The sequence below is a fragment of the Helicoverpa zea genome, chromosome 23 (genome assembly GCF_022581195.2).
Source record: "Helicoverpa zea isolate HzStark_Cry1AcR chromosome 23, ilHelZeax1.1, whole genome shotgun sequence".
Lineage (NCBI taxonomy): Eukaryota > Metazoa > Arthropoda > Insecta > Lepidoptera > Noctuidae > Helicoverpa > Helicoverpa zea.
Genome location: NC_061474.1, coordinates 9,396,602 through 9,422,244, shown reverse-complemented (window position 1 = coordinate 9,422,244; position 25,643 = coordinate 9,396,602). Strand labels below are relative to the sequence as shown.

Genomic DNA, 25,643 nt, shown 5'->3' with positions numbered 1-25,643 from the left:
TTTTTCCGTTGTATGGTAAGGCGATTATCACACTGCCCCGCATGATGCAGCGTAGTGCGTGGATGCGTTTTTTTCCGTTGTATGGAAATATCTCCGTTTGTATGGAAAACACGCATAGTCCAACACACTGAAAATGCATCCACGCGCGTTCATGCGGATCACGCACATACATGCGGAGAAACACGCACCCCCGCGCGTAGGTGCGGGGCGAGACGCAAGGTATGGCACACTGAATCCCGCATTGCCGCGCGTGATTTTGAATGGGCGTGACGTGTATATTTGAAAATGGAAGCCGCCGTGCGTGAATCTACTAAACGCACCTACGCGCGTGAGTGCGCGAAAAACCCGCACGATGATGCAGATCTGCACTCCCGCAGGAACGCGCGTAGGTGCGTCGACACGCAAGATGCAGCGTGATGCGGGGCAGTGTGAAGTTCACCTAATATCTCCGTTTGTATGGAAAACACGCATAGTCCAACACACTGAAAATGCATCCACGCGCGTTCATGCGGATCACGCACATACATGCGGAGAAACACGCACCCCCGCGCGTAGGTGCGGGGCGAGACGCAAGGTATGGCACACTGAATCCCGCAATGCCGCGCGTGATTTTGAATGGGCGTGACGTGTATATTTGAAAATGGAACTCGCTGTGCGTGAATTTACAAAACGCACCTACGCGCGTGAGTGCGTGAAAAACCCGCACGATGATGCAGATCTGCACTCCCGCAGGAACGCGCGTAGGTGCGTCGACACGCAAGATGCAGCGTGATGCGGGGCAGTGTGAAGATCACCGAACGCGCGTAGGTGCGTCGACACGCAAGATGCAGCGTGATGCGGGGCAGTGTGAAGATCACCAAGTGTTCCAAAGCTTATGAAGTTATTGTTTAAAAAAAAATAAGTTTAGGGTCTACAAAAGAGTACAGCGCTCTTCATACCTGTATTACCTTGAATATTTTACTTAACATACTATAGATAGTATTTTCAAAGAGACACTTCGCACTTATAAAGTGTACAGCAATGTGAAAGTTCCAACCGTAGCGCCATCTATGTGAAAATGCTAAAACTATTACGAAGTGAAAGTAAAAGCTTGAGAGAGTTACATATTACCTTTAGTTAGTTAGTTACTTAGTTAGTTATCTATTACCTTTTGTTAAAAACACGTTCACGAAATTATGCACTAAGTACTTTCTTCATCACGTAGAAAGCTAAAAGTTTGACAAAATTCTACTAGATTGCGCTTAAAACAGCAAAAACAGAAACAGCGCCATCTATTAACTTATGTGCACAACTCGTACGCTTTAGTAAAGTAAGAGAAAGTAGGAGAAAGTACCACTTTAATTGTGACGTACTAACCCAAATAAGATTTACTAATTCTCTACTAGGTGGCGCTTTTAAGAACATGGTGATGATGATGATGAGATGTTTCAGTCATGTAATTATTTCAATATCTATACTAATATTATAAAGAGGAAAACTTTGTTTGTTTGTTTGTTTGGTTGAAATTGTAAACTCAAAAAATACTGGACTGATTTTAAAAACCTATTCTTTCACCATTAGAAAGCTATATTATATGCGAGTAACATAGGCTATATTTTATCCCGGTGCGGGCAGTAGCTCCCACAGGACGCGGGTGAGACCGCGGGAAAACAGCTAGTATATAATATTTTATTTGCACAATTGATAAAATTGTAAAAGTTTTACCAAAAGGTGTAATGTACTTTTGCGTGGCCGTATAAAATCATAAAGTCATTTCAGGAATCTGAATGTTAAATATCCCTTATTATGTTCCCTTACATAACAAATTCAGGAAAGATTTCTAGATAACTCGAAAAAACTGCAATGACATAACTGCAATGACATAACATCTTGTCCAATTTTCCAGTGAAAGTACAAAAAAATTTTATACTTATTTATCGTTCAAAAACTAAGTGAAAGTGAACGGACATTTAAGTTTTTTGTGTTGTTACCTTTTTCTTTGTTTACTTAATTCTAACTTGTTTTCAGTTCTTATTACATTCTTGGGAGAGAAAGATATTAAATTTTGGTGTGTTCTTTTTTATTCGATAGGTACTTTTGTTACCGATATCTTGGCTATTTGAGTTCTTACGAACATTATGGATTGAATTTTAGCCTTCATAAATTTTTCTTCAACTGAAGTGTTGTTAATACTTATTGGGTAATTAATGTTTTAATACTCTGTCACTAATTTAGACCTTCCGTATACGTCACGATGTACAACTGAGGATAAGCGATTTTGAGTATATATGTTACCGTAAGATTACAAACATCGTTAGATTACAATCTATCTCGAGAGATTGTAAACTGTCGAATTATTGTGAACCGTAACATCTGATTGCAATTTAACGCATTATTCTTCGCTATATTATAATCTATCGATGAGAAATTGTCAAATTGTCAACTGTCCGAAAGCTCTCTCTGATTGGTCAGTCTTTTTGTAAGATCGACCAATCACGACCAGCCGTTCTGTTCCCATGGAGTTCCCGTAGAGTTAGGAATGAAATAGAGGTGTCAGTTAAATAAAATAAATGCTCTTCAAAAATTCTTCAAGTATTAAATTTATATAAAAATAACTCTTATAAAAATACAGTTAGGTATTTTGTCTTCAAATACAAACTAATATTTAAAAATAAAATAAAAGGGGTGCTAATTAAACAGGCTTCTTTTTAATATCATTATTCGCCCCCAAAAATGTATGTTGCCTTCTAAATTACTAAGTCAGCCACAATTAATAAAGCGTCGAGCATCTAAATAATACTATCTTAGCCACGAGTTATCTTCCACTCTAAATACAACTCAGCATGATGGTTATTTTTTTGCATCTAAATTTGTAGCATGCATTCTAACAGTAAACTTCTTAAATACTATTAAATGACATCATAAAAATATTTATTTACCTTCTAATTTTTTAACTCGTACCTACTGAGTTTTTTGTTTAAAATATAACACATCCCATATTAATTGACCCAGCATGGAAGTAAACATGCAACATGCAGCAAGCATAACTTCTGTCACGGCTCCGGCGCTGCGGGGCTCCGGCGGTCCCATGCGAGCTTATCGTCGCAGATGGTTTTCACGCTCACCACCGCAGCTTCGGCTTGCTGGCCGGCAGAGCCGGCCAGCCTCAGCCGCGGCGGCGAGCGCTGAAACTACCTGCGCCTCAGCTCGCAGGCCGCCTCGCCCCTCCGCGCCTACGCGGTTTTGAATTGCACTCTAGGGGTAGGGCAGACAAGACTACGTGGAGTCGGTTTTGCAGCGATTCGTTTTCGTCACTAACTTCAATTTTTAATACAATTTTTAATTGTGTGTAATTTGAGTCTTAAAAATTAAGTACAATTTTTGATTTTATAAAAAATTAAACCATCACTTATTTTTGCACGTCAAAGAGCTGTGACACCGGGAGTTGCAAAGAACATTGTCTTTTTTGACGTTCTACCAATCAGCGCGCAAGATGCATTCCGTTCTACGCCAGTTGACAATTTGACCGCTCTACATCGCTCTCGATCTTACAAAAAGACTGACCAATCAGGGAGAGCTTTCGGACAGTTGACAATTTGACAATTTCTCATCGATAGATTATAATATAGCGAAAAATAATGCGTTAAATTGCAATCAGGTGTTACGGTTTACAATAATTCGACAGTTTACAATCTCTCGAGATAGATTGTAATCTAACGATGTTTGTAATCTTACGGTGACATATATACAATTGATTATCATACACATTCAGAGATAAGTGTGGCAGTACCTCTAAGAGGCCATGATCGAACTGACTAACTAAAGTCGTAGTTTGGATATAAGATACTGATGAAGTAAAGTTTTCCTTTTCTATTATTCTCCTCATAATATTTTTAAATCATAGTATCACATGGGGGTACTTTTAAAACCTCCCACCCAATCTGAAAACCTCACCATCTTAAAAACAAGATAAAAAAAACCATTGATCTACTCAGTCTCTGTAAATCTCAGTGCGGTGGCTTCGCACTAATTTGGCCACAATCGGTGTTTACAATGGAGCCTTAATTCCTTGTAACCCCTGGGAGGATCGTGACCAGAGTGCAAAATAGTTACATGGTGAGAAAAGATTTGTTACGGTGTTTTTTTTGCTGTTTTCCGGTCACAAATTCAATGGTTTTCCTGTAGAAAATAACTTGGCTTTTCCGAATCAATTTGATTTATATAGGAGGCATTATTTCGTAAAATCAACTTAAAAAGATGTTTGAATACATTTTTAACAACAAAATATAGCTTTGGATCATATCCCCTTTAAGTAACATACTTAAATATTTTATTGAAGTTGGAAGTTCACTTGAATGTTTATTCTTTTGAGACATAGTTTATGGTCCGAAGTTAGCGACTTGTGATTTCATGATCATTTAAACAATTGTAACTAACTTCTTATAAAATTCAGCAAAAACCAAATAAAACAACCCAATCTAAGAAAAAACCTCAATAATTTAATAATAAATTAAGCAATAAATTACACTGCACAACAAATAAATTAGGCACTCCCATTTTTCCTAAAAAAATCACGATGCATTTTCGTAATGCCTCCATCCTCGGTAAGGTAAGGGGGTGATATCCCTTCTTCTTCTATGGTGTCCATGGTGGCCAGCGTATATGACCTGATGATCTTCGCCACCGTCGTGAGAAGCCAGTTTCTTGACTCCTACAATGGCTGCCAGCATTAGGGCGAGAGCTGATGCAGCTAAAGCCTGGAAGATAAAAGGAAACGGTTTGTGAGTGAGTCTGGAACATTTTTTTTTTTTTTTTTTTCTGGTGTTAAGTAAGGATTTTGATATTTGACTGATAAGAGCAAATTTTATCTTGAGTAATAGAACGGTGGGTAATGCAACGAGCAACAACCACGTTTAAATACTATTTTTCTTGACCTTCCGGTGAAATTCTGTAATTTTTGGACACTGCGTGAAAACCTAGTTCCAGGAAAAAACAACCCATTTGGGAATCAAACCCACAGCTAGGCATCAGCCTATCTAATTTGCTGTTGATATGACGATTTTATTTTCTATTCAAAAGTTGTCATTATCTCCCTAGAAGATTCAGCGTTTCGGCTAACATACCTAATACTTTTAACCATATCATATTTTATTATTACCTGTCTTACATCGGGTGTATCAAATCTAATCACATTAAATCCTATCACATATATTTTATGGTATTATACGAAGAATTTTAAAGTTTGATATGTTTTGAATATTCGCAGTCACCACTAGATAACCCATTAATTCAGGCTTTTGTTTCCCATGCCATATAACGAAGAACGTGCTTCCCAAGCCACGCGGCAGACCCGTAAAATGGCAGCTCATTCATCTACGTATCAAAAGCAAGCCTAGCCTAAGCTTAATTGAAAGATCTGGACCATCATGATACGTCAAATTGCTACAGAATTTACTAGGAAAAGGGATGACTTTGGTATATTTTGGAAACTATTCTACATTGTAACATTAAAGGGGTAACTATATTGCATTGTAATATGAGGGGAAATGTTCAACCCAAATTGTTGGTATTTCATGCACATAAATATAGCAAAACAAGCTCAAGTTGAACAAAAAGTTTTTATGTTTTTATTTTAAGTAAAGCAGTTTACGTTTGTAAATATAGTGTACAAAACATACATTATTAAAAAATCGTAATAAAAATCATTTTTTTCTGGGTTCCTCTAATTTTGGCAGTATGTGTACTTCGGTGTCCACAAAAAGGTGTAACAGTATATCTTTAAAGTATATACGCGAATATTGGTCTTATATTTTTTGGGAAAAATATGCATACTAATCACATAAAACAGTGTATCATGAAATCATAAACTGTATCATAATATTAATATTATACGCTATATAATTCCCCTTTTATGATACCCCTAATTAAATGTTATCCAAGTACATTATCATAATAATAGGGTTGTAAAAATAGGTCAGTTCTGTAAACAAAACTATACTTTTATGGGGGAAATACCATAGAGATAATATCTTAACGTCCCCTTTTTTATAGTAAACCATCAAATGACCCCTCCCTTTGTGGGTTATCAGCAAGAAGGAGTGTCAAGCTCTTACTGACTACAACCCATCATGTTCCTTCTTAAGTCCTTTTTGTACCAGAGCCGCGGTAACTATTTTGAACAATTCTGTAGCCCCGTATAATCCCGCAGCCCCGATCTTGACGTCCCCGTGACTGATATAATATTTGACACTACACACCTATTTTTACAGTTTTGACTCGACTTGTATGTGTATTGGTTTGCCATTTAAAACTTTTCATAGGGATTAGGCTCATTAAATGCCCTGTACGACACACATGTCTCCTCTTTTACAGAGAAGGAATGGGCGTTAATCACGACGCTTTGAAAGTGCGTTATAACATAAGGAAAGTTACATTGGTATCTGACTACCTTGGAATCGAATACTTAAAGAGCAAAATATGTTACATTCAAAAAATATAAAGCAAAACCAGTATCTACAAATCGACATCAAACAAACCGTACCGTCGATATAACTTCTAATACAAAACACCGACTGTCTACTAGAAGTATAGGTACTTAATAGTAGTGCATTTAATTGGTAAAAGTGTGTAATTAGTCCGGCCAGCGCTGCCGTGACGGAGATCGTCGGCGCAAGCGCAGTGCAGTGAGCTACATAGTCTACGTGTTTGTGTGCAGCATATGTTGTGCAGAGTGTTCAATTTATAAGGATTCTTTTTAATTTTTATTCCAGGAGGAATCAGAAGCCAGAAAGTCTGACCGGCCGTTTTAACGAGAGGTATTGAGCTGCATGGGTAACTGTTGAGGAGGTCAGATAGGCAGTTGCTTCATGTTATCCTGTTATTGTATAGCTATCGGTCAGACAACATAGTTGGGAAAAAGATGATGGTTTTAGAGGCCCAATATTTTGCCCAGTTATTTATGGTGTGGTGCTGCATCCAACATCTTCTACTGCAGCTTAAATACAAGCTAAAAGCTCTTCTATGACGAGGATTTCCGAACGAATATTTATGCACATAAGAATGTAATACAGTGCAAACTTCTCGAGGATAAAATAAGCTCACACAATGGTAATTAAGTTGTACACAGTGAGGTAATTTAACAGACACATTGAATATATAAAAAAATGTACGAAAGAAAGGAAACAATTGAAGTGGCCAAAGAGGATCGCTCTCGGTTGCATACATACTCTGTGTTAATATCTGATGATCTATTAGCAGTATGAGCTCATTAGCGGCCTGGTAGGAACTGCTTGAAGAATAAATAAGATCAGAGATAGGAGGATAGTAGGAGATAGTAGACCTAAGTAAATAAAGTTTCTGAGTACATTTTCTTTTGATCAAAATTTTAAAAAACCCCCGACCCAAAAAAGCACGCAATTATTATGACAAAAGGTTAAAAACGCTAAACCCTATAAAAAGCAAAAAATAACTTTTAACACTACGTAAGTACCAACTAAAGCATGTCAGACTAAACTAAATTTTGTCGTGTCGGGGGACCGCTCTAATTTATTAGCTTAACGCAAAGAGTAAAGTAATATATATATAGGGAAAAGAGAGCCCACTCACGTGTTATTCTTGCAACCCAATTTGACAATGCGCCATCTTTCTCTAAATTGGCCCCGAACTACCTACATAGCTATAGCTATAAAAATATTATAATTATGCATTATATTCATAACATTTTCTATTAGGGTAAGTAGCACCATATAACTATAACATTGGTTATCGTTATAGTTACATGGTGCTACTTACCCTAATAGAAAATGTCATCGTTAATATAGTAAAAGGTCGAAGGAAAACAAATAATTATTATATATTACTTTTTATTTACGCGTGTATGCGGAATGCAAAAAACCGCCATATTGATATTATTATGATCGGTTTTGTTAAGTTACTTGGAATACTGACACCAGGTCTTTTTAGATGAAATTTGATATTTGTGCTTTTTTAAACCGTATTTAATTTATTCGCCTATTTTATCTTTTTTTAAAGTGTCTAATATTTTCCTCATACTTTTCTCTAATTAATATTGCATAAATAATTTTATATTAACAAACAAAATCGATTATAGTGTAGTGCCATCTGTTGGTAATTTAAGGTATCTTTTAGATAGTAAATAGTTTCCGGGCCAAATAAAAGGTGGCGACTCTTCGTTTACTTAGCTGTCAAAATGTACGGAGTGTCCCCCCCCTGGCTTAACGTTAGAAGTAATTATATACTACTACATTATATATACTTCTTATAACTTTTTATATAATTTTGTTTAGATACGTGTTTTTTTATACGAATGTTGTAATTAAGTAGGTATCATTTGATTAATGTAGTATTTTTAAATGTAAAAAGCGGTCCCCCGACACGTCAAAATTTAGTTTAGTCTGACATGCTTTAGTTGGTACTTACGTAGTGTTAAAAGTTATTTTTTGCTTTTTATAGGGTTTAGCGTTTTTAACCTTTTGTCATAATAATTGCGTGCTTTTTTGGGTCGGGGGTTTTTTAAAATTTATAATTTAATTTTATTTCATGCTTTTTGAAGGAGCTCCTTAATTTTTCCTTCTTTCATTTAATTTCTTTTATTTTAAGATGTGGTCGCTATATGCGATCTCGGCCAAAGGAAGCTGTTTAACAATCCTCATGACAAACTGGCTCTGGGAGAATTGCACAGATTGAGAAACAATAAAGATTAACCTTTGGTCATTTTAGACTTTCAGCAAAAATACATATAAATCGGTTTATCCGTTTCATTCCGGCATTCCAGGGTTTCATCCGCCACATCCTATTTCCAGCATCAGGTTCTAGTCAATTAGAAAAATGAAGAGAGCTAGTCAAGACAAATTCAACGAGCCCAAACTCGATGGGTTTACTAAAAGGCAGTTCAGGGTTACGTCTCCTATCTTCGTGTCCTAACAGCAGACCAGCTCAGTGGTTCCAGAAGACATTAGTGTTTCAAATTTCTGATCCCACATATGCTTGCAAGTAAACTGAGCGTGTAACATTCCTATCACACCTAACAAACGAGCTGATGACCTTGAAGACCTGAACCGATTTACACCAAACATAGCTAAGAACACTCCCGAATGACATACCTTTCAAACAAAAAAAACCGCATTACAATCGGATCATCCGTTTGGGAGCTACGATGCCACATACACACACACACACACACACAGACACGTCAAACTTATAACACCCCGTCGTTTTTGCGTCGGGGGTTAAAAAATGGATAAGTATAAGAAGTGAAGTTTCAGAGTATTTTTAGGTCAACAAATTATAGAAGTCAGAACCGCTTATGAAAGAAAAGTATGTTAAATAGTTAATAATGCTAACCAGACTGATTGTCAGGCACGGGTAGTCTCCCTTAAAAAGACCAGCCAGCTGCTGCACGGGACATAATTTATAAACATAGGTACAGTCCCTATTCCTTCACTCTTATAGCATGATGGGATGGCAATCTGACATGACCCAATAGACTCTTGTCTGTTAGCTCTTAGCAACTACTTTTACAACAGTAATTTTGAAAACTCTTAGTAACAACTTACACAACAGTAATTGTTTACATACCTTCATAGTAAGCAGACCCAGACCACCGATACCGATGGCTCCAAGCGCCTTGGCAAACATGAGTCCTAGAAGCGCCACGCCGCCGCCGCCACCGCCCTTGCCTCTTCCAGTCACTGTGGATGTAAAGTATAAACTATATTCGTGTTTTTAGCCGAGTTAAAAACACACGTTTGACGTAATTCATCTTAATTTTTCAGTAAAGTATGTGTCTGACTTATGAGAAGGATTTCGGTGAGAACATTATTGAAGTCAATTTTGTTTGATTTTTTAAGTATTTATAAGTATTTTTATGGATTTCTAAGAATTTTCTTTTAGGTTTGGGATGCTTAAATAAAAATTCTATTTACATAATAATCATACAGACAGACAAAGTTACTTTCGTGTCTATAATATTATGAGTACTAGCAAGGGTTTTATTTTAACCACTTATATCTTTGAGCACTAGATTTATGTAAATAACTGACAGATAATAAGATAATATTAATAACTAAACAATGTATATTCATTAGACTTTAAATAAGCCCATTATGATGTATTAGATTCTGATAAACAAGGTAAATGTAACGGTCTTAATAAGACCTAAGATGTTTCATGTATCAAATCTCAAAGTTTAACCCAAGTTGTGGTTGTAAAGTGTTTAACGAGAATTTGAAATTCTATGTATTACATATTTTAATTAGAATATTAGATTACTGGTTGTTCCTCGCAGTTTCACCTGGTTACTGAGAGCTACCTTACAGACGGATAAAAAATAAGTCATATTTTCTGACTCTCTTTCCCGCAAAAAAATCTGAACCAATTTAAATGTTCTACTATAGTCTATTACTATAGTCTACGAAGTCGTGGTGGCCTAGTGGGCAAAGAACCAACCTCTCGAGTGTGAGGGCGCGGGTTCGAATCCAGGTCAGGCAAGTACCAATGCAACTTTTCTAAGTTTGTATGTACTTTCTAAGTATATCTTAGACACCAATGGCTGATAAAAAAGGTGAAGGAAAACATCTTGAGGAAACCTGGACTATATAGTCTGAAATCAGCAACCCGCATTGAGCAAGCGTGGTGATTAATGCTCAATCCTTCTCCGTGTGAGAGGAGGCCTGTGCCCAGCAGTGGGACGATAAAAAGGCTGTAACTGTAACTATAGTCTATGAAACAGGTTCCTTTTACGTAGTTGTTGAAACCAAGTTGTTCTCCCGGGACGCGTATGAAACCGCCGAAAACAGCCAGTATTTTATACCACAAAATCAAAATCAAAATCAAAAGTCATTTATTCAAACTTGGCTGCAAAACAGCACTTTTCGAACGTCAAAAAAAAAAATACAAAAGACAGCCCCCAAAACGCCCACCCTTCACCACTTCCTATGTGTTTTTGCTGGGAAGAAGAAGTGGCGCAACAAACTCCCCAGCAACACATGTCTGTCTGTTCGGTTAGAAGAACCTTAAACATTGTTTGATATGTACATTTGTATACAATTTACAAAGGCATTTTTTTTAACAAAAACCTATAATGAGTAAGTATCTTCTTGAGCGAGTATACTTATATTCAATAGTTTCAAAGCTTACATCAGTCAGATTATGTAACTATCTCTACACATTACAGTCATAACAGACTTCAAATGAATTAGTTTCCAAAATAATATTTTAAGACATGCTATGATACTGCAATTATCAAACCAGCAATTAGTCCAGTTCTTACACATGGACGGAAGAATCTAGAATCAGCGCCAATTCTAGTTTTTTTTTTTTTGTTTTAGCAAGGTGAAAGCAATAGTAATTAGCGTGCATTGGAAATAACATATCTGAGATAGATAACTCGCCTGCGTTCGAATTACGAGGGACCTACTCAATCATTATTTATATTTAACTAGCTTTTGCCCGCGGCTTCACTCCCGTCAACTGACTTCTCTACTTTACCCTATTTTTTTTTTCATAAGAACCTTCTCCTGACAATAACAAACACAACAAAAAAAGAATTAGCCAAATTGGTCCAGGCGTTGTTGAGTTATGCGCTTACCAACACATTTTGCGATTCATTTTTATATTATAATTTAAATGTCAATTACTTTCTTTCATAGATAAACTTACACTGAACAAATTTTTCAATTCAGTTCAGTAGTTTCTGAGATTAACGCGTTCAACCTAACACAATAACAATCAAACTTTTCAACTTTATTTTATTATTATGTATTATAACAATAAAAAATATATATATATACACATATCTAAAAGGCGTCAAAAAATTCATCCCCATCGCTGTCAACTGGGAGCGTACCCAAGAGGCTGGCAGCATTACCTCGTTGGATGGCCATGCTGATCCGTTCTACTAGGAAAGTTTTTTTTTGTGTTGTAAATATGTATATAACTTTGTAAATAAAATATTCCTTTTTATAAATGTATTATAATATAGTAAATTATAGTTTTAATATTGTCTACATAAAACCACACACTTGACCTTGCAAAGGTTAACCTTAACATAGTGGTCAATTTCCCCACGCCAGCTATAAGTTACTACAAAAAATAAACGCAGGTAAACAATAAAGGCTCGAGCAGACCGGATGCGTATGCGTAACCACGTCGTAGTCACGCGCGTAGTTACGGCGTAACCATGAGTTGTAATGTATGGAAATGTATGAGACAGGCCACACCGCTTGCGTAACGTAGACGTGCGCGTCGTTACGCAAGCGGTGTGGCCTGTCTCATACATTTCCATACATTACAACTCATGGTACGTGCACGTCTACGTGCATGTCTACGCTTACGTCTACGCATACGCATCCGGTCTGCTGGAGCCTTAAATCCGGCCCACAATCTATCCATTATAAAAGCACAATCACTTTAGTTCCAGCCTGAGTGAGCGTTGATGGGAGCCGGAAATTGCGTTTTACCGGAAATTGGATCAGCCATGTTCGCAGACATTTAAACTGATAGCACTTTTTTGTTTCAAGTTTATTTTTTTAATAAAATTTTGGTTAAAAATCTTGATTCAGTAATTGATTTTCGTTCTATTTGCCTTGAAGTGTATCTTGGCAACAGATATATGTTTTTTGTATCCCAATTCAACTTAGGCTGTTTATTTTTATAAAAAAAAACATTGTCTTTTTACAAACACAACATTGTTTTTTGTCTTCAATTAACACGCTTGGATTATTTTAAAAAATCGACATATTCTTACTTTCACAAAACATTTCAGTCGTAATTCACTCATTATACCTATTAATGTATTCAGAAAAGTCTAAATTCATTGAACTGCTATGATATTTTAATAAAAAATCACAGAAAATCTACATCTGAGATCTAACACGTAATCAACACAATCACGATTATTATAAAAAACAAAATCACCGATGCGATCTATCTGTCAATCTGTTTGCTATAAACACAAAACCTACTGCACAAATTTTTATTCGAGGAAGCCACAAATGTTTCTGTATGTACATCAAACACTCACCAGCATTCTCCTTATAAGTCTCATCAACCACCTTCAAAGAATCAGCTACAAACTGCGTCACGCGATCCTTTTCAATCAAATTCGGCAACTTCACTTGCAACTCATGACCTTCCAAGAATTTCGCCATCCTGAATAACGGGGAGTTCTCCCCAAAAGATCTTCCTTCATCTTCCAAAGAGTTCGTCACTGGTATCTTCGCTAAACGCACTCCATCTATCAGGTCTATATCACCGTCCAGAAGAGAGGCTACTGTTAACCCGTATAGGGTTACGAAAACCGTCACCTCTCGAAACATTTTGGTTGCTGGTGAATCGCGCAATAAACCAGAAAGGGAGATCCAGTGGTTTATATAGTTGGTTTAAAAAAATAAGAAGTAAGAACGAACGATTTCTTTGGCGCTGTCGCTGTGAGTGGAAAAAAGTGCGGTCATTCTGCAATCTTTTGTTGGTAAGTTGTGTTTTGTTTGTCTGTTTGTGGCGGTGTATATTTTGATGTGATTGTAGTGTTATAATTTTTAATTTTAATTTTTCCAGTAGCTAAAATATGTATATTTGGGTCTAATTTTTAAGCCTACTTTATATTTTTTTATTATAATATGTAAAAATGTGTTATTAATACTAAATCTAAATCATTTATGTAATTGAATATTTCTGACACAATTTCCATGAACTTTCACACAGGTATTACTAAAGTATATTTATTTCAATTATAAAATAATCCATTAATAGTTTAAATCAGTCGATAGTTACCGGTTGACCATTTCTCTATTTTATTTTTTATGCCATTTCACAATTAAGTATTTTCGCGAAAAAACTGTTACTTTTAAATTTGATTTTCAATATTTTATTTGAAAGTCCTTTTAAATGTGCTTATTTCATCATGTTTATGTATGAATATTTTTCATAACAGTTTTGTTTAAATATATTTTTCGTTTATAACAAAAGCCAATACTCTCCACTAGTATATAAAAACTTACACACTCTGTTTGTTCATAAAATAACAGTTATTACAGTGTCCCTCAGGCTGTTAAATTACTTGGCACTTGACACTACAAGTGACAGCTAGATTTTATTTCAGATTAAACCAATCATATTGTTTGTTTGTCATTATTAAACTATTATGTAGAAGTTCTCTTAATAATCTTGTCCAATATAATTCTGTTTTTTTCGTGTGATATGTCATGATTATTATTATTGTTGTCATTTGAACATCTTTGGTGGTCGTTACGGGTAGTCAGAAGTTACTGGCTTCTGACAAACAGTCTTACCTAGGAGTGTTGCCCGGGTAACTTGGTTGAGGAGGTCAGATAGGGCAGTCGCTCCTTGTAAAGCATTGGTAGTCATACTGCATCCGGATAGACTGGAAGCCGACCCCAATATAGTTGGGAAAAGGCTCAGGGGATGATGATGTAGAAATTTTGTTAATATTCTTGTCCAAAATAACTCCGATTTTTCAGCGATATGTATGGAGTGATTATATTGTATATTTTTATTTCATAGTACCACGTTATTATGTTCAGCAGACGGTAACTAATGAATTTATTTATTCAGAAAGTGTTAGGTTAAAAATAGATTTTATTATTATAGTGGTCTAGATTTTTGTGTTTAATAATTATATTTTACTGTCTATGCTCGAGAATGTAGGCTACATCATGTTTAAAAAATGATAATTTTATACACAGTTGAATTTAGTCACAAAGCTGTACAAATCTGTTATTTAGTTATGTTCAGTTATAAAACATGAGATGGATAAATTAAGATACAAGTAAAACAAAAACATTAAAAAAGGTGATAATGTAAAGTTTTTATCATCGAAAACGTTTTTTGACGTCCCAAATGTAATTCAATTTCTAGAACTGCAAGTTTAAAGTATTGTTATAACTAGCCGACTTAAAAAAAAAGATAAGGTTTTCAATTTGTCGAAATATTTTATTACCTATCAATTTAATAAGTTGATCTTTACCCACCAAGATATTTTATTTATCTAAATTATATTGCCAAATATTTTCAGAATAACTCAGCTATAAAGAGCGAGACATTGAAAACGCTCTAAAATAAAAATAAAACAATAGTTTACACCTTATAGAAAAAATATAATGATCACTGGAAGTGGCAATCGAATGGACCGTCTCGATAGTACGAATTAAACGTCTTCAAGCATTTAAAGAAAAGATAATTATGTCTATAACAGTAATCAGTAGTGTTGTGAGATTTTGTAATAATACAGTAGTTACATTTTTTCTCGACTAATTGCTTGACAAGTTACTTTCATTCAGAACATACACAATGCTTTCAAATACATAATTTCAGCTTAGCAAAGAAACTAACAATTATTTAAAAAACCATTCTCACCTCTAGCCTTCAATTGACAGCTCTTTATAACTGTCACTCCTTCATATAAGAGTTTTTTCAAATCCGCCTGCAGGCCTCTGACGTTGAATTGTAACAACGACTGCTACTGAGTAGCATTCAGGACGGAGGGCTTTACATGCTCTCATAGGCACGGGGGTGTAACACCGACAACTTCCAGACTCTGAGCTGCTTTGTTAAAGTTTTTAAAAATATTTTCAAATCAAAGAATCGAACTCGGCACTCTGTGCATTATGGCTGCGCTTGCGATTAACTAATGTCACATCTAGAACTCATAGTTCCATGTTTATAGATAGTGAAATAACATTACATTTTCTTTGTCGCTTCCATTTTCTTTATTTTTTCGATCAGTAGGCGAGTAGTTGTAATGAAGGGTTTAGGAAAACGTTTCTTTCTAACAATAGTAGTTATCTCTTTTAGATGTTACTAGAATTTTTTTGTCAATTAATTTAAGCTGTACTTCATAGTAGTTCATTGGCCGTCGTTACGGGTAATTAGAATCCAGTAAGTCTGACGCCAGTCTAACCAAGGGGTATCGGGTTGCCCGGGTAACTGGGATGAGGAGGTCAGATAGGCAGTCGCTTCTTGTAAAGCACTGGTACTCAGCTACCTACATCCGGTTAGACTGGAAGCCGAACCCAATATAGTTGGCCAAAAGGCTCGGAGGATGATGACTTTATAGTAGGAACTATCTTTCCCACTTTTACATATGAAGAGTAAATTCCATATTAATAATATTGGTAAGGATAAAAGTAGATTCGATTGATACATGCCAGTATGTTTGTGATCAACATAAGCCTCTACAAACACATTTATGTGTCGCATTGAATAAGCTTTTAGTAGAGTAAACATTTCAAACGTATTTTGTCATAACCAATGATGTACATGCGAATATTAATATCTCTCGCATTTTCATGACAAAACTACTGAGTTCAGTAGGAACTTTTATATATGTAGATTATTGTAGATCTATTATAGGTTTTTTACAGGTAGGTACAGGTTCCAAAGAGTGGGACTTATGGAGAAAAACCGGCAAAGAACTTAAATACTCCATGTTTACAGCAAAAATTACTTACGCTAAAACTTAACACTGAAACAGTTTACTAAATCGGTCTAGTAATTTCTAAGCTAAGCATAGTCAACCAAGCAAATAAATGAACTTTTTAGCTAGGTATAATATTATAGTAGGTATAATTTTACTGACGTCTGAAAAACCACAGAAAGTTGTGCCGATTTACGTAGGTATACTCATCGGCAAGGATATTGAGCCCTGACCTTCACCTGCGCAGAAGTGATTTATTGGTTTATTGCCTTAAGTGTACAGTGCGCAAAGCGATCCCCACTCTTCCGCAGAGAGCTCATTATCCGTGCCGATAACTATAAACGCGCAGTTTGTATTGGGTAAAGCCATACAAACCAGATAGTCTTAAAATAGAACGAAAATATCATCCCCATTTATTGTTCATTTTAATTAAGAACTACCCCCAAGCGATTGTTCAAAACTAACCCTACAATGCGTACGGAATAATTGTTATTATTTATGCAGGCTTTTCGTATTGTGCTGTTCACTCTAATTAAATAGACCGGCCGTCCAAATTCTGAGTACTTACTAGAGTCTGGTAAGTTCGTTAAGAACACTCCCGTGGTCTAGAGTGGGACGAACGCAGTGGGGGTGATTACAGAGGTCGCGCAGAACGGCAACTGCTGACAGGACAGTCAGACGTGAACATTGAGCATATACATAGATCAAATTTACTATTGGAAATGTCAGAACGCAAACACTCCTAAGAAAGTAGCCCACCAAAATCCGGTGTTCGGCAGACGGCGGTGTTACTAACTCGCCCACATACGTCGTCTCTCAATTAAATCCTTAATCAGTCAAGAGCAATTTTGACAGACTGGTTTGATTTGATAAGAAACCCGAACGCCTCTTGTGTTCTAGGAACTGATCGTTTTGATCACGCCTGCCGTACGTTACTTAACTTACACGAAGACCTGCCTCCTGGCATCTCCGCTATACATATTTCTTTTCTCCGTGGCCATGAGTTATTACCATGCGTCCATTTTAACTGTTAAATATGTAACGTCGCTATTGACAGTATCTTTCCCCTGAACATCCTTCCCTCCCCCAAACCTGCGTGGACCATGGGAGCGTCATTAACGAGTTTGCCAAACTGTAGTTTAGTCTGTTTAGAAAATAGGGCTTATTATTTATGTCATTGTTGAAGGGTTTAGTACTTGTACCACAAATGACAACTCGCTGGAAACTTGTTGAAATAGTATGAATAAATGTTTTTGTTTATTTATACTGAAAAATAGGTCTGTTATGAAAGGTTCTTGGTTCTGAAAGAGAGGATTTACTTATCGTACCTGAAAACCTTTGTTTGGAATATTTTGAAAATAATAAGTTCTAGGAATATACGTGAAATAAGACTACTATTTTATTATGTTTATTTTTGCATAGTAACACTACGTTCTGAATTTTGAGATGTTTATTGAAAAAAAAAACTGAAATAATATGAAAAGATTAGCTGATTTCATACCCTGTTTTTTGACAAACTAACTATAACCTACTGATATGTACATATATAACTGTTAGATTTCAATAAAATCCATCCCGTATGTTTTGCGTGAAAGAAGAACAAACATCCATTTATCTATACATTAAAACTTATTTTGCGTTAAAATGTGAGAAGAATAAGGAACCATATTATCACTAAAACCATTGTACGTTCCTTTACTTCACAACCTTTCAGCACATGCGCAAATCAAAATATCCGTCATCAAACGTCAATCTAACGTCACAATATTACCCAAAACTATCTGAACTAACGTAACCGATCGGTAATAACTTTCATTTTCAACAAATAAACTTCAAAAACCAATCATTGTTACTATTGTACTAACAAAAATAGGAAAAAAAGAACTAAATTAAACTATTTTAGGCTTTCTACGTGCGCTTGACTTGATAGCACTTTCACTGTTAAACGCGCAGCTGACAAACTAGTGATCTCTCTTTTTTACGTAGGCCTTTTGTATATTGCTGTCTCTGTCTCGTATGTATTGGTTTTCTATTGTATTGAAGTAGTTATTTTTCTTTGGTGTGAAGTTGTTATATGTGACGTTCAGTTCGTGTATTAAATATGTATAATAATGGAGGTATATAATGTCGGGACATGTCGGGACACCTTTTCACACACGGTCGGTTAGCCCCATGGTAAGTTATTAATTAACTTGTGTTATGGGTGCTAACACAACTGATAAACTACATATATACATATTTATAAATACATATTGTAACACCCAGACCACGGCCAACAAGCATGCTCATCACACAAATGTCGACCGAACCGGGAATCGAACCCGGGACCTTAGGTCCGGCAGTCCGGCATGGTGACCATTGCGCCATCGAGGTCGTCATCAGGTATAGGTATGTATAATGAAGGTTTGATGTTACTGGGACAGATATTATATTGTCATAATTTTTATTTTTTGTTCTTATTAGGTACATACATTTCTGAGTAGTTTATGCCTGGGGCGTAATTCTAATTAACTATAATACACTATCGGCAAGTTTCTTCATCAAAAGTTAAAGTTAAAGTAATGTCTAAAGTAAAAGTAACGGTCAAATACGTTTTTTCAAGGCTAAAGTGACAGCAAAACTAATAGAAAAATTGAATTTGACCGTTACTTTTACTTTAGACATTACTTTGACTTTTACTTTGGCTTTAACTTTTGATGAAGAAACTGGCTGTATGTAGATATTTCTTCTAAAATAAGCTACTATATCGCAGTCATATTATTAAGGAATTAAACATACCTACATTATCATAAGGAAATAGTGTCCCGAAAATGCATTATCTGTTACAAACAATATTTTAACAGTCTCTACTTTAACAATATCGATGTAAAATTCTAGATTACAAACTTATTTATTTTCAGCTGAACATTTAAGTAGACTATTTAAAAACTAGCATTACACGAACTAAGTGAAAGAAACAGCTCTATTTTTATTGTTTTATTCTGAACATCATTCTACTAAACAGTTAGTGTTAGGTAACTGAATATAAGAGTACTGTGTTATGTCACGGTATTTAAGTAAAATAAAATGAGTTCTATAGTCCGCGCCAAATAAACGTGCAATAAAGTTTGTTCACCTCCTTCTACTAATGTATCCCAATATTCCAAAACGATACGAAAAAAATGTATGGGCAGTGTCGGTAATATGATCAAAACAAATGTATCGTGGTAAGAGGCGTCCTTGTCGCAAAGGATTACAAACCTTTGGTCAAAAGTATGATCAGTCAGTAAAACTTTCCGAGTAGAGTACCTACACAAGTTGAGTAGTCTATCCCAAGCGCATTCCAAATTCGAAATGACGGAAGGACATTATTACAAAATGGCGGACAGGTGATGCGCTCCTGACGGCAGGGCGGTTGAATGACCTTTATTGCAAGTTTATTTGGCGCGTACTATAAATGATGTAGCTTGTATAACGACTGAGAGGATTTGAATAAAACAAGAATGTGCATGCAGTGTGTTTCAAACTCAAAAACATATACATATCTATATCATCTATATATAGATAAATCAGCACTTTTCGAACGTCAAAAACAAAAGACAGCCCCAAGACGCCCGCCCTTCACCACCTCCTATGTTTGTAATTAGGATGAAACTCATACCGCTACAAGTTTTTTGAAAGATCTAATTGCCGCACGTCGCTCCAATAAACGGGCTATTAACCAATTTTTTGATCAGGCCAAACAAACCCTTTATGTGCAAATATAATATTGGTAATATTACCTTGGATATAGAGATTACATACAGGCTAAGAAAATACAAAATTATGGTACTTAGGTATATATACAAAGTAAATAAAGTATAGGCTTAAATATTTATTTTGTTCTTGTCTTGTAACTTGTTATTTTTATATAACGAACGATCAGTTTATTTTTAACCGACTTCCCAAAAAGGATGAGGTTCTCAATTCGGCCGGTATGTTTTTTTTATGTACCGATTGAGTACTGTAATGACCTACGTGCGTAAGTTTACATAGCACTCAATATTTCGAGTACAGTTTCATAGAAGTAATACATGTATTTTTCACACCTTATTATCACGAATACCGTTACCTGTCGCCATAAATCTATAATTTACTTATCACATCAACATTTCAATAAGGGGTTTTCCCATAACTTAGTAATCATTCATTAAAATTTTAGAAGGTACTTGTTGTACAAAGATAAATGCAGTCATAAATTATCATGTAGATAGGTAAGGGCGGTTTCAGATAGGAAACTTTTAGGCAACGTATTGGTAGACCTTGCTACATGCAACTTATTTATCTATCGATACGATTTATATAAAGACCTGAATGTAATTAACTAAAAAAAAAACCATATAAGTACTAAGAAATAAATGCTATTCATTTCTAAGTTTCTCTCTCTCTTCTCTTTTTACACCGATAAAAAATACGAATAGTAATCGCCTAGTTTGCTGAAGCTCAATTGGTAGAATCACAATTTCAAGTCCAGATGGGCTCACAATTAAGTCAATGGTTTCCAAAAACACTCATGGTGTAAAAATAACTTTTAACAATTACATAAATTCTTGTCAGGTAAGAAACTGCATAACTTCAAACTTCTTACTTGTGACACTAGTTCTTGAAGCCAGGATTTAGCTACCAGGCCACCACGATACCACGAACAACAATACACATTCAGTAAAAGAACGCTAATCAGAAAGGACCTTTATATGCAAGTAGGAAGCATATGCATCACGACATTGTTATTTGCACGATTTGACACGCCTTTCTGTTTTGCGGTAGCGATTTCTGTATGTGATTTTCTGTGCTAAATAGCAACTTGATAATCTATCATGATTTAGTGTAGGCTTGTGGAAGATTATGGTTTAGGAAGTTGAACTATCATTATGAAAGAGGGTCTAGATTTTCAATTTGAGTATATAGTAGTTAATAAGTGCAATGTAACTTGGACATGATTATATTACATGCTTTTAGAGCCATGTGTACTGCAGACTAAACTTTCAGTTGATTGGATTTTGAACGTTATCGTGAATCCATTTTTTTTGTCGGTCTGATTCCGACCATATGGTATGGTTGTATGTGGGCACTACCATTTATCAAAGATTTGCAGTATGCTGAGGCTATGTCTTTGATCTAAAGATATAGAAAGATAGTACTTAGCCGCGGCGTTTTAAGGTCGCAATTTGATTGACATCTACCTATATAAAAAAAATCTAAATACTGAAAATTTCAGCTACCAAACACAGGAAGCAGAGATAACTGTCTAGGAAATTTAAATACCTAGTGGAATAATTTCCTGACGATAACGGAAACATTGGGGCAGTCGCAATTACATGCGCACGAGTCTCGTGCTACATGACCACCCGTTATTATCATAGAGTAGGTAGTCTTGCAGATGCGACGGTTGGTAGTAGGTAGAATAGTTAGGTGTTTTTGCGTGGGGATAATTAGAGACAATACGCTTCAGAGATTACAATTAAAAAATAATGTTATCTTAAGAGAAACTTAAAGTTAAGCTTAGAGTGAAAATCGTTCATAAATAGAATTGAAATTCGTTTATGGCTATGATTCAAGCAAAACAAAACGAACTGTAAAATTACAAGCAGTATTGACAAGTATCTTTAATGGTCAATTCGATACATAATCGTAATAACAATAAGAGCTTATTCCACAGCTACCTACAATAAATATGTATAGACTAAGTAGAGAGATAGGTACATTATGTACCCCAATTCATTTTAAAAGTAGGCATAAAACGATCGTCGACTGTCTCCTCTGAACCTACCTAATCTATGTGAATAGGAAATTAATCATTATGCGCTGACTCTGGCCATGCGTGCATCGATTTTATTCCTATTCTTGTAACTTTGCTTCCTAATAACTGCACATTCACACCTTAAATCATAATTGTCAATAACGACTGACAAAAAAACAAGAATTTCATAATGATAATGAAGTTGTTTCATTTTTTCTGACGGTGTCAAATAAAGTGTGCACGTTATTGGTTTGTCTGCCTCGTTGGTCTAGGCCTAAGCGACTGCTGTGCATGAGGTCTCGGGTTCGATCCCCTGGACGGGCCAATATTGCTTTGAGGGTTTTAGAAACTTTCACAATGCACCCTAGAGTCTGGAAGTTGGCGGCGTTACACCCCCGTTGCCGTCGTTGTTACAATGCCCATCAGGTGGATTTGAGAAAACTCTAATACCAGGGCTTGCTAGGCAATTAAACCTGCAGCTCACCCGATAAGAAGAAGTTATTGGTTGGGTTTCCTTTTAGTGAAAAGTGGGGGTTACCACTACTGCTTGTCGGTAATGAAATGAAGACTTGGCTGGTGCTGAGAATACTTGAACAACTGACGATCAATGCCTGTAAACGAGTATGGTGGTATGACTTGAACTTTATAGTGGGTCCATACCGAAATCTAAAGTGATGTTTGTGTACATTATATCAGTGGCGCAGAAAAAAATCTATGAAATTCTGCGTGAAAGTTGGTATCGTGTGGACCAGCATATCTATGCTAATAAAACAAAAATTAAATACATATTTGTTAACATGCTATGTAACTATGTAATGGAGTAAGGTAACCAATTTAGCCATCTTCTAAGGATCGTAGCGTTATGACAATTGGCAGTTGTGAATAGTTTTGATGACAAAACAATAATATAGTATTATGGAACTGATATGATGATGGGATGATAAGCAGGTAGCAAAGTGTAGTATGAATGTAGATGCATAGAGAGGAAGAGGAAGTCGTGGTGGCCTAGTGGGTAAAGGACCAACCTCTCAAGTATGAGGGCGCGGGTTCGATCCCAGGTCAGGCAAGTACCAATGCAACTTTTCTAAGTTTGTATGTACTTTCTAAGTATATCTTAGACACCATGGATTGTGTTTCGGATGGCAAGTTGTGTTTGAACTTGTTAGAAAAGTAACTAGTATTTTTTAACTATTATTTTGTTCAAATAGGGAAATGGCTAGTTATTTATAATTTATAATACACATAAAATTATTAACGTAATAAATAATTGTGTCTTTATTAAAATTATTAATTGATTACTATATGCCACAGCTGTAATAGGATAGCGTGCTTCATACTAATACAAGAAAATTGCGTATCGTGACTAATACATATGTAAGAATTAATAATATAATATAACTTATAAATAAGTTTAAAACTTTATTAAGTCATGTGAATATCTAGCTAAACTATCGTTTCATCGTATCATAACGTATTCTACTCTAGATTATTTTACTTATAATAGTTCTTGCACATTTTCATTAACATCCCGAGACAACTACTCCTTGCACCCGGCTAAAGAAAAGCTAAGTATGTCTTTTCTTAGACTGGACTTATTATGTACCAAGTTCATTTAAGTACGTTAAGTAGTTTTAGTGTAAAAACGCAGCAGGCAGACATTTATTTTCGGTGTGATTCCTTTCAATGTTGGACATTACAGGAAGACAGAGAATGAAGAATGGAGTAAAATTGCTAAGAATTTTAATGAGGTGGGTACACGATACACAGAATTTTGGAGTGATTCCATAGATACTTCTAGCATAATACACACGTTACTTGCACGATACACGATTCAATTTACACAATCTATTCTTTGTTAAAAACAGTTAAAAGCAAATTAACAATGTCATTATCTTTACGACAAGTCGTTAAACGCAAAACTGACCGTTCCATTCCACAATTAACAACAAAAAAACTAATGATTGATGCCTAAATATCATACTTTCAAGACGTTTTATTTCACCAATCAAGTACTAATTTAACAGGCGGGACATTATTTTAAATTAAATAAACATTAATTTGATTTCGTAACGTTTCGAAAGAAACATGTTGATAATAGACATTGGGTAAAAACTTTGACGGTTAGTAAACGGTTCATAAATCTATCTGTCTTATTGTAAATAGTTAGGAACGTTGATAAACATGAATATAATGTAGGAAACTGATGATATTTTATGGCTTTCCAGTGGCATGTGTTGAGTCGATAAGGTTCATCTTGACAGTTTAAATGAACAGTCAACTACAAATGACGCTTCACAGTTGTCATATTGTCTTTATTTATTATATACTGTCTGACCGTCCCATCGGGCTATGATGTGTGAAGTGAAGGAATAGTGTGTGTACTCGTGTCTGCGCAAATGCTTGTGCACTATAATAAGTCCTGCGCAGGTGTCTAATCTCCTTATTAAAACAGCCGCCATGGCCGATAGTATAATCGGCTAGGGAGACATCTTTGATGTTGAACAAATTTGATTTTGATGTTGTTTGTTTTTTGGTGGCAGGTTGTTTGATAAATTATCTCTTTTCGTCTGCTTCAGTCACAGTGTTATTCGTTGGGAAGAAGATTTTTTTTCACTAAAGTAGGTGAATCATAGGTACTAGCGAGTGCAAAACACCTCAATTGTCTTTATATGACTCTTATGCATTAACACAATGGGGATGTACTAAGGAGGAAGGAAAGATAGCGGGGATGCACACAGTAACGTACAGTTACTAGAACTAACGAGGCGTTCGGGGTCATAAGGTTAAGATTGGACTTGATTCGTTCCTCGTCCGCCGAACAATCGCATTTTGGCGCGCTAGTTTCTTAGGATATTTTGCGTTATACCATCTCCGCTAGTCGTTTTGTTCACCATACCATGTACATACTAGAGGAACCTAGATCATGTGTAGTTCTCGCACAATTTTAATCTACTGCAATCAGCCATTCGATGGACATTAGTCAAGTACAGTCAAGTAGCCAACTTTGGAACTTAGTGCTGAGAAACAGAACAGTACCCACCAACCCAATAAATTCTTTGTAGATAAACAATTAGATTCATCAACTGTGTATTCTAGACTATGTTGGTATCACCTTAATTGGAAGCAACTGAGCAGGTACCAGTATTTTAAAAGGAGCGACTGTCAACCTGACCTCCTCAACCCAGTAACCCGGGCAAACAAAAAACGACACTAGGAAAGACACATTTTCAGGCTTTCTAGCTTTTAACTAACGACTGCCAAAGATGTTCAAATGAAAAGCTCAACCAACCAGTCAACGTGCTATTCGAAACACGGTGGTACTCAATCTTTGCGGCACCAGCTGTTAACAAGCATCGAGCCTTAAGTTTATTCTTTTCTTTGCCTGTAATAGATATCTATTGTCAGCGTATTTTACTAATTGTAAAGGAAATGAATGTAGGGCTCAATATAGAC

At 35.8% G+C, this 25,643-nt stretch overlaps 1 protein-coding gene across 1 annotated transcript; it reads right to left on the bottom strand.

The window, feature by feature from the left end:
* Positions 1-4,522: 4,522 nt before the first annotated feature.
* On the bottom strand, positions 4,523-13,316 carry LOC124642090. The gene is made up of 3 exons (XM_047180397.1): positions 13,022-13,316; positions 9,577-9,689; positions 4,523-4,736 (listed from the first exon to the last, which is right to left on the bottom strand). The coding sequence occupies exons 1-3, from the start codon at positions 13,314-13,316 to the stop codon at positions 4,551-4,553; spliced, it is 594 nt and encodes a 197-aa protein (XP_047036353.1). The 3' UTR covers positions 4,523-4,550.
* Between the last annotated feature and the right edge of the window lie 12,327 nt (positions 13,317-25,643).

Coding starts and splice junctions, on each gene's coding strand:
- LOC124642090 (XM_047180397.1), bottom strand. CDS start 13,316: ATGTTTCGAGAGGTGACGGTTTTCGTAACCCTATACGGGTTAACAGTA. Junction 9,690..13,021: donor GACTTATAAGGAGAATGCTG/GTGAGTGTTTGA, acceptor TTACATCCACAG/TGACTGGAAGAGGCAAGGGC. Junction 4,737..9,576: donor TGGGTCTGCTTACTATGAAG/GTATGTAAACAA, acceptor TTTATCTTCCAG/GCTTTAGCTGCATCAGCTCT.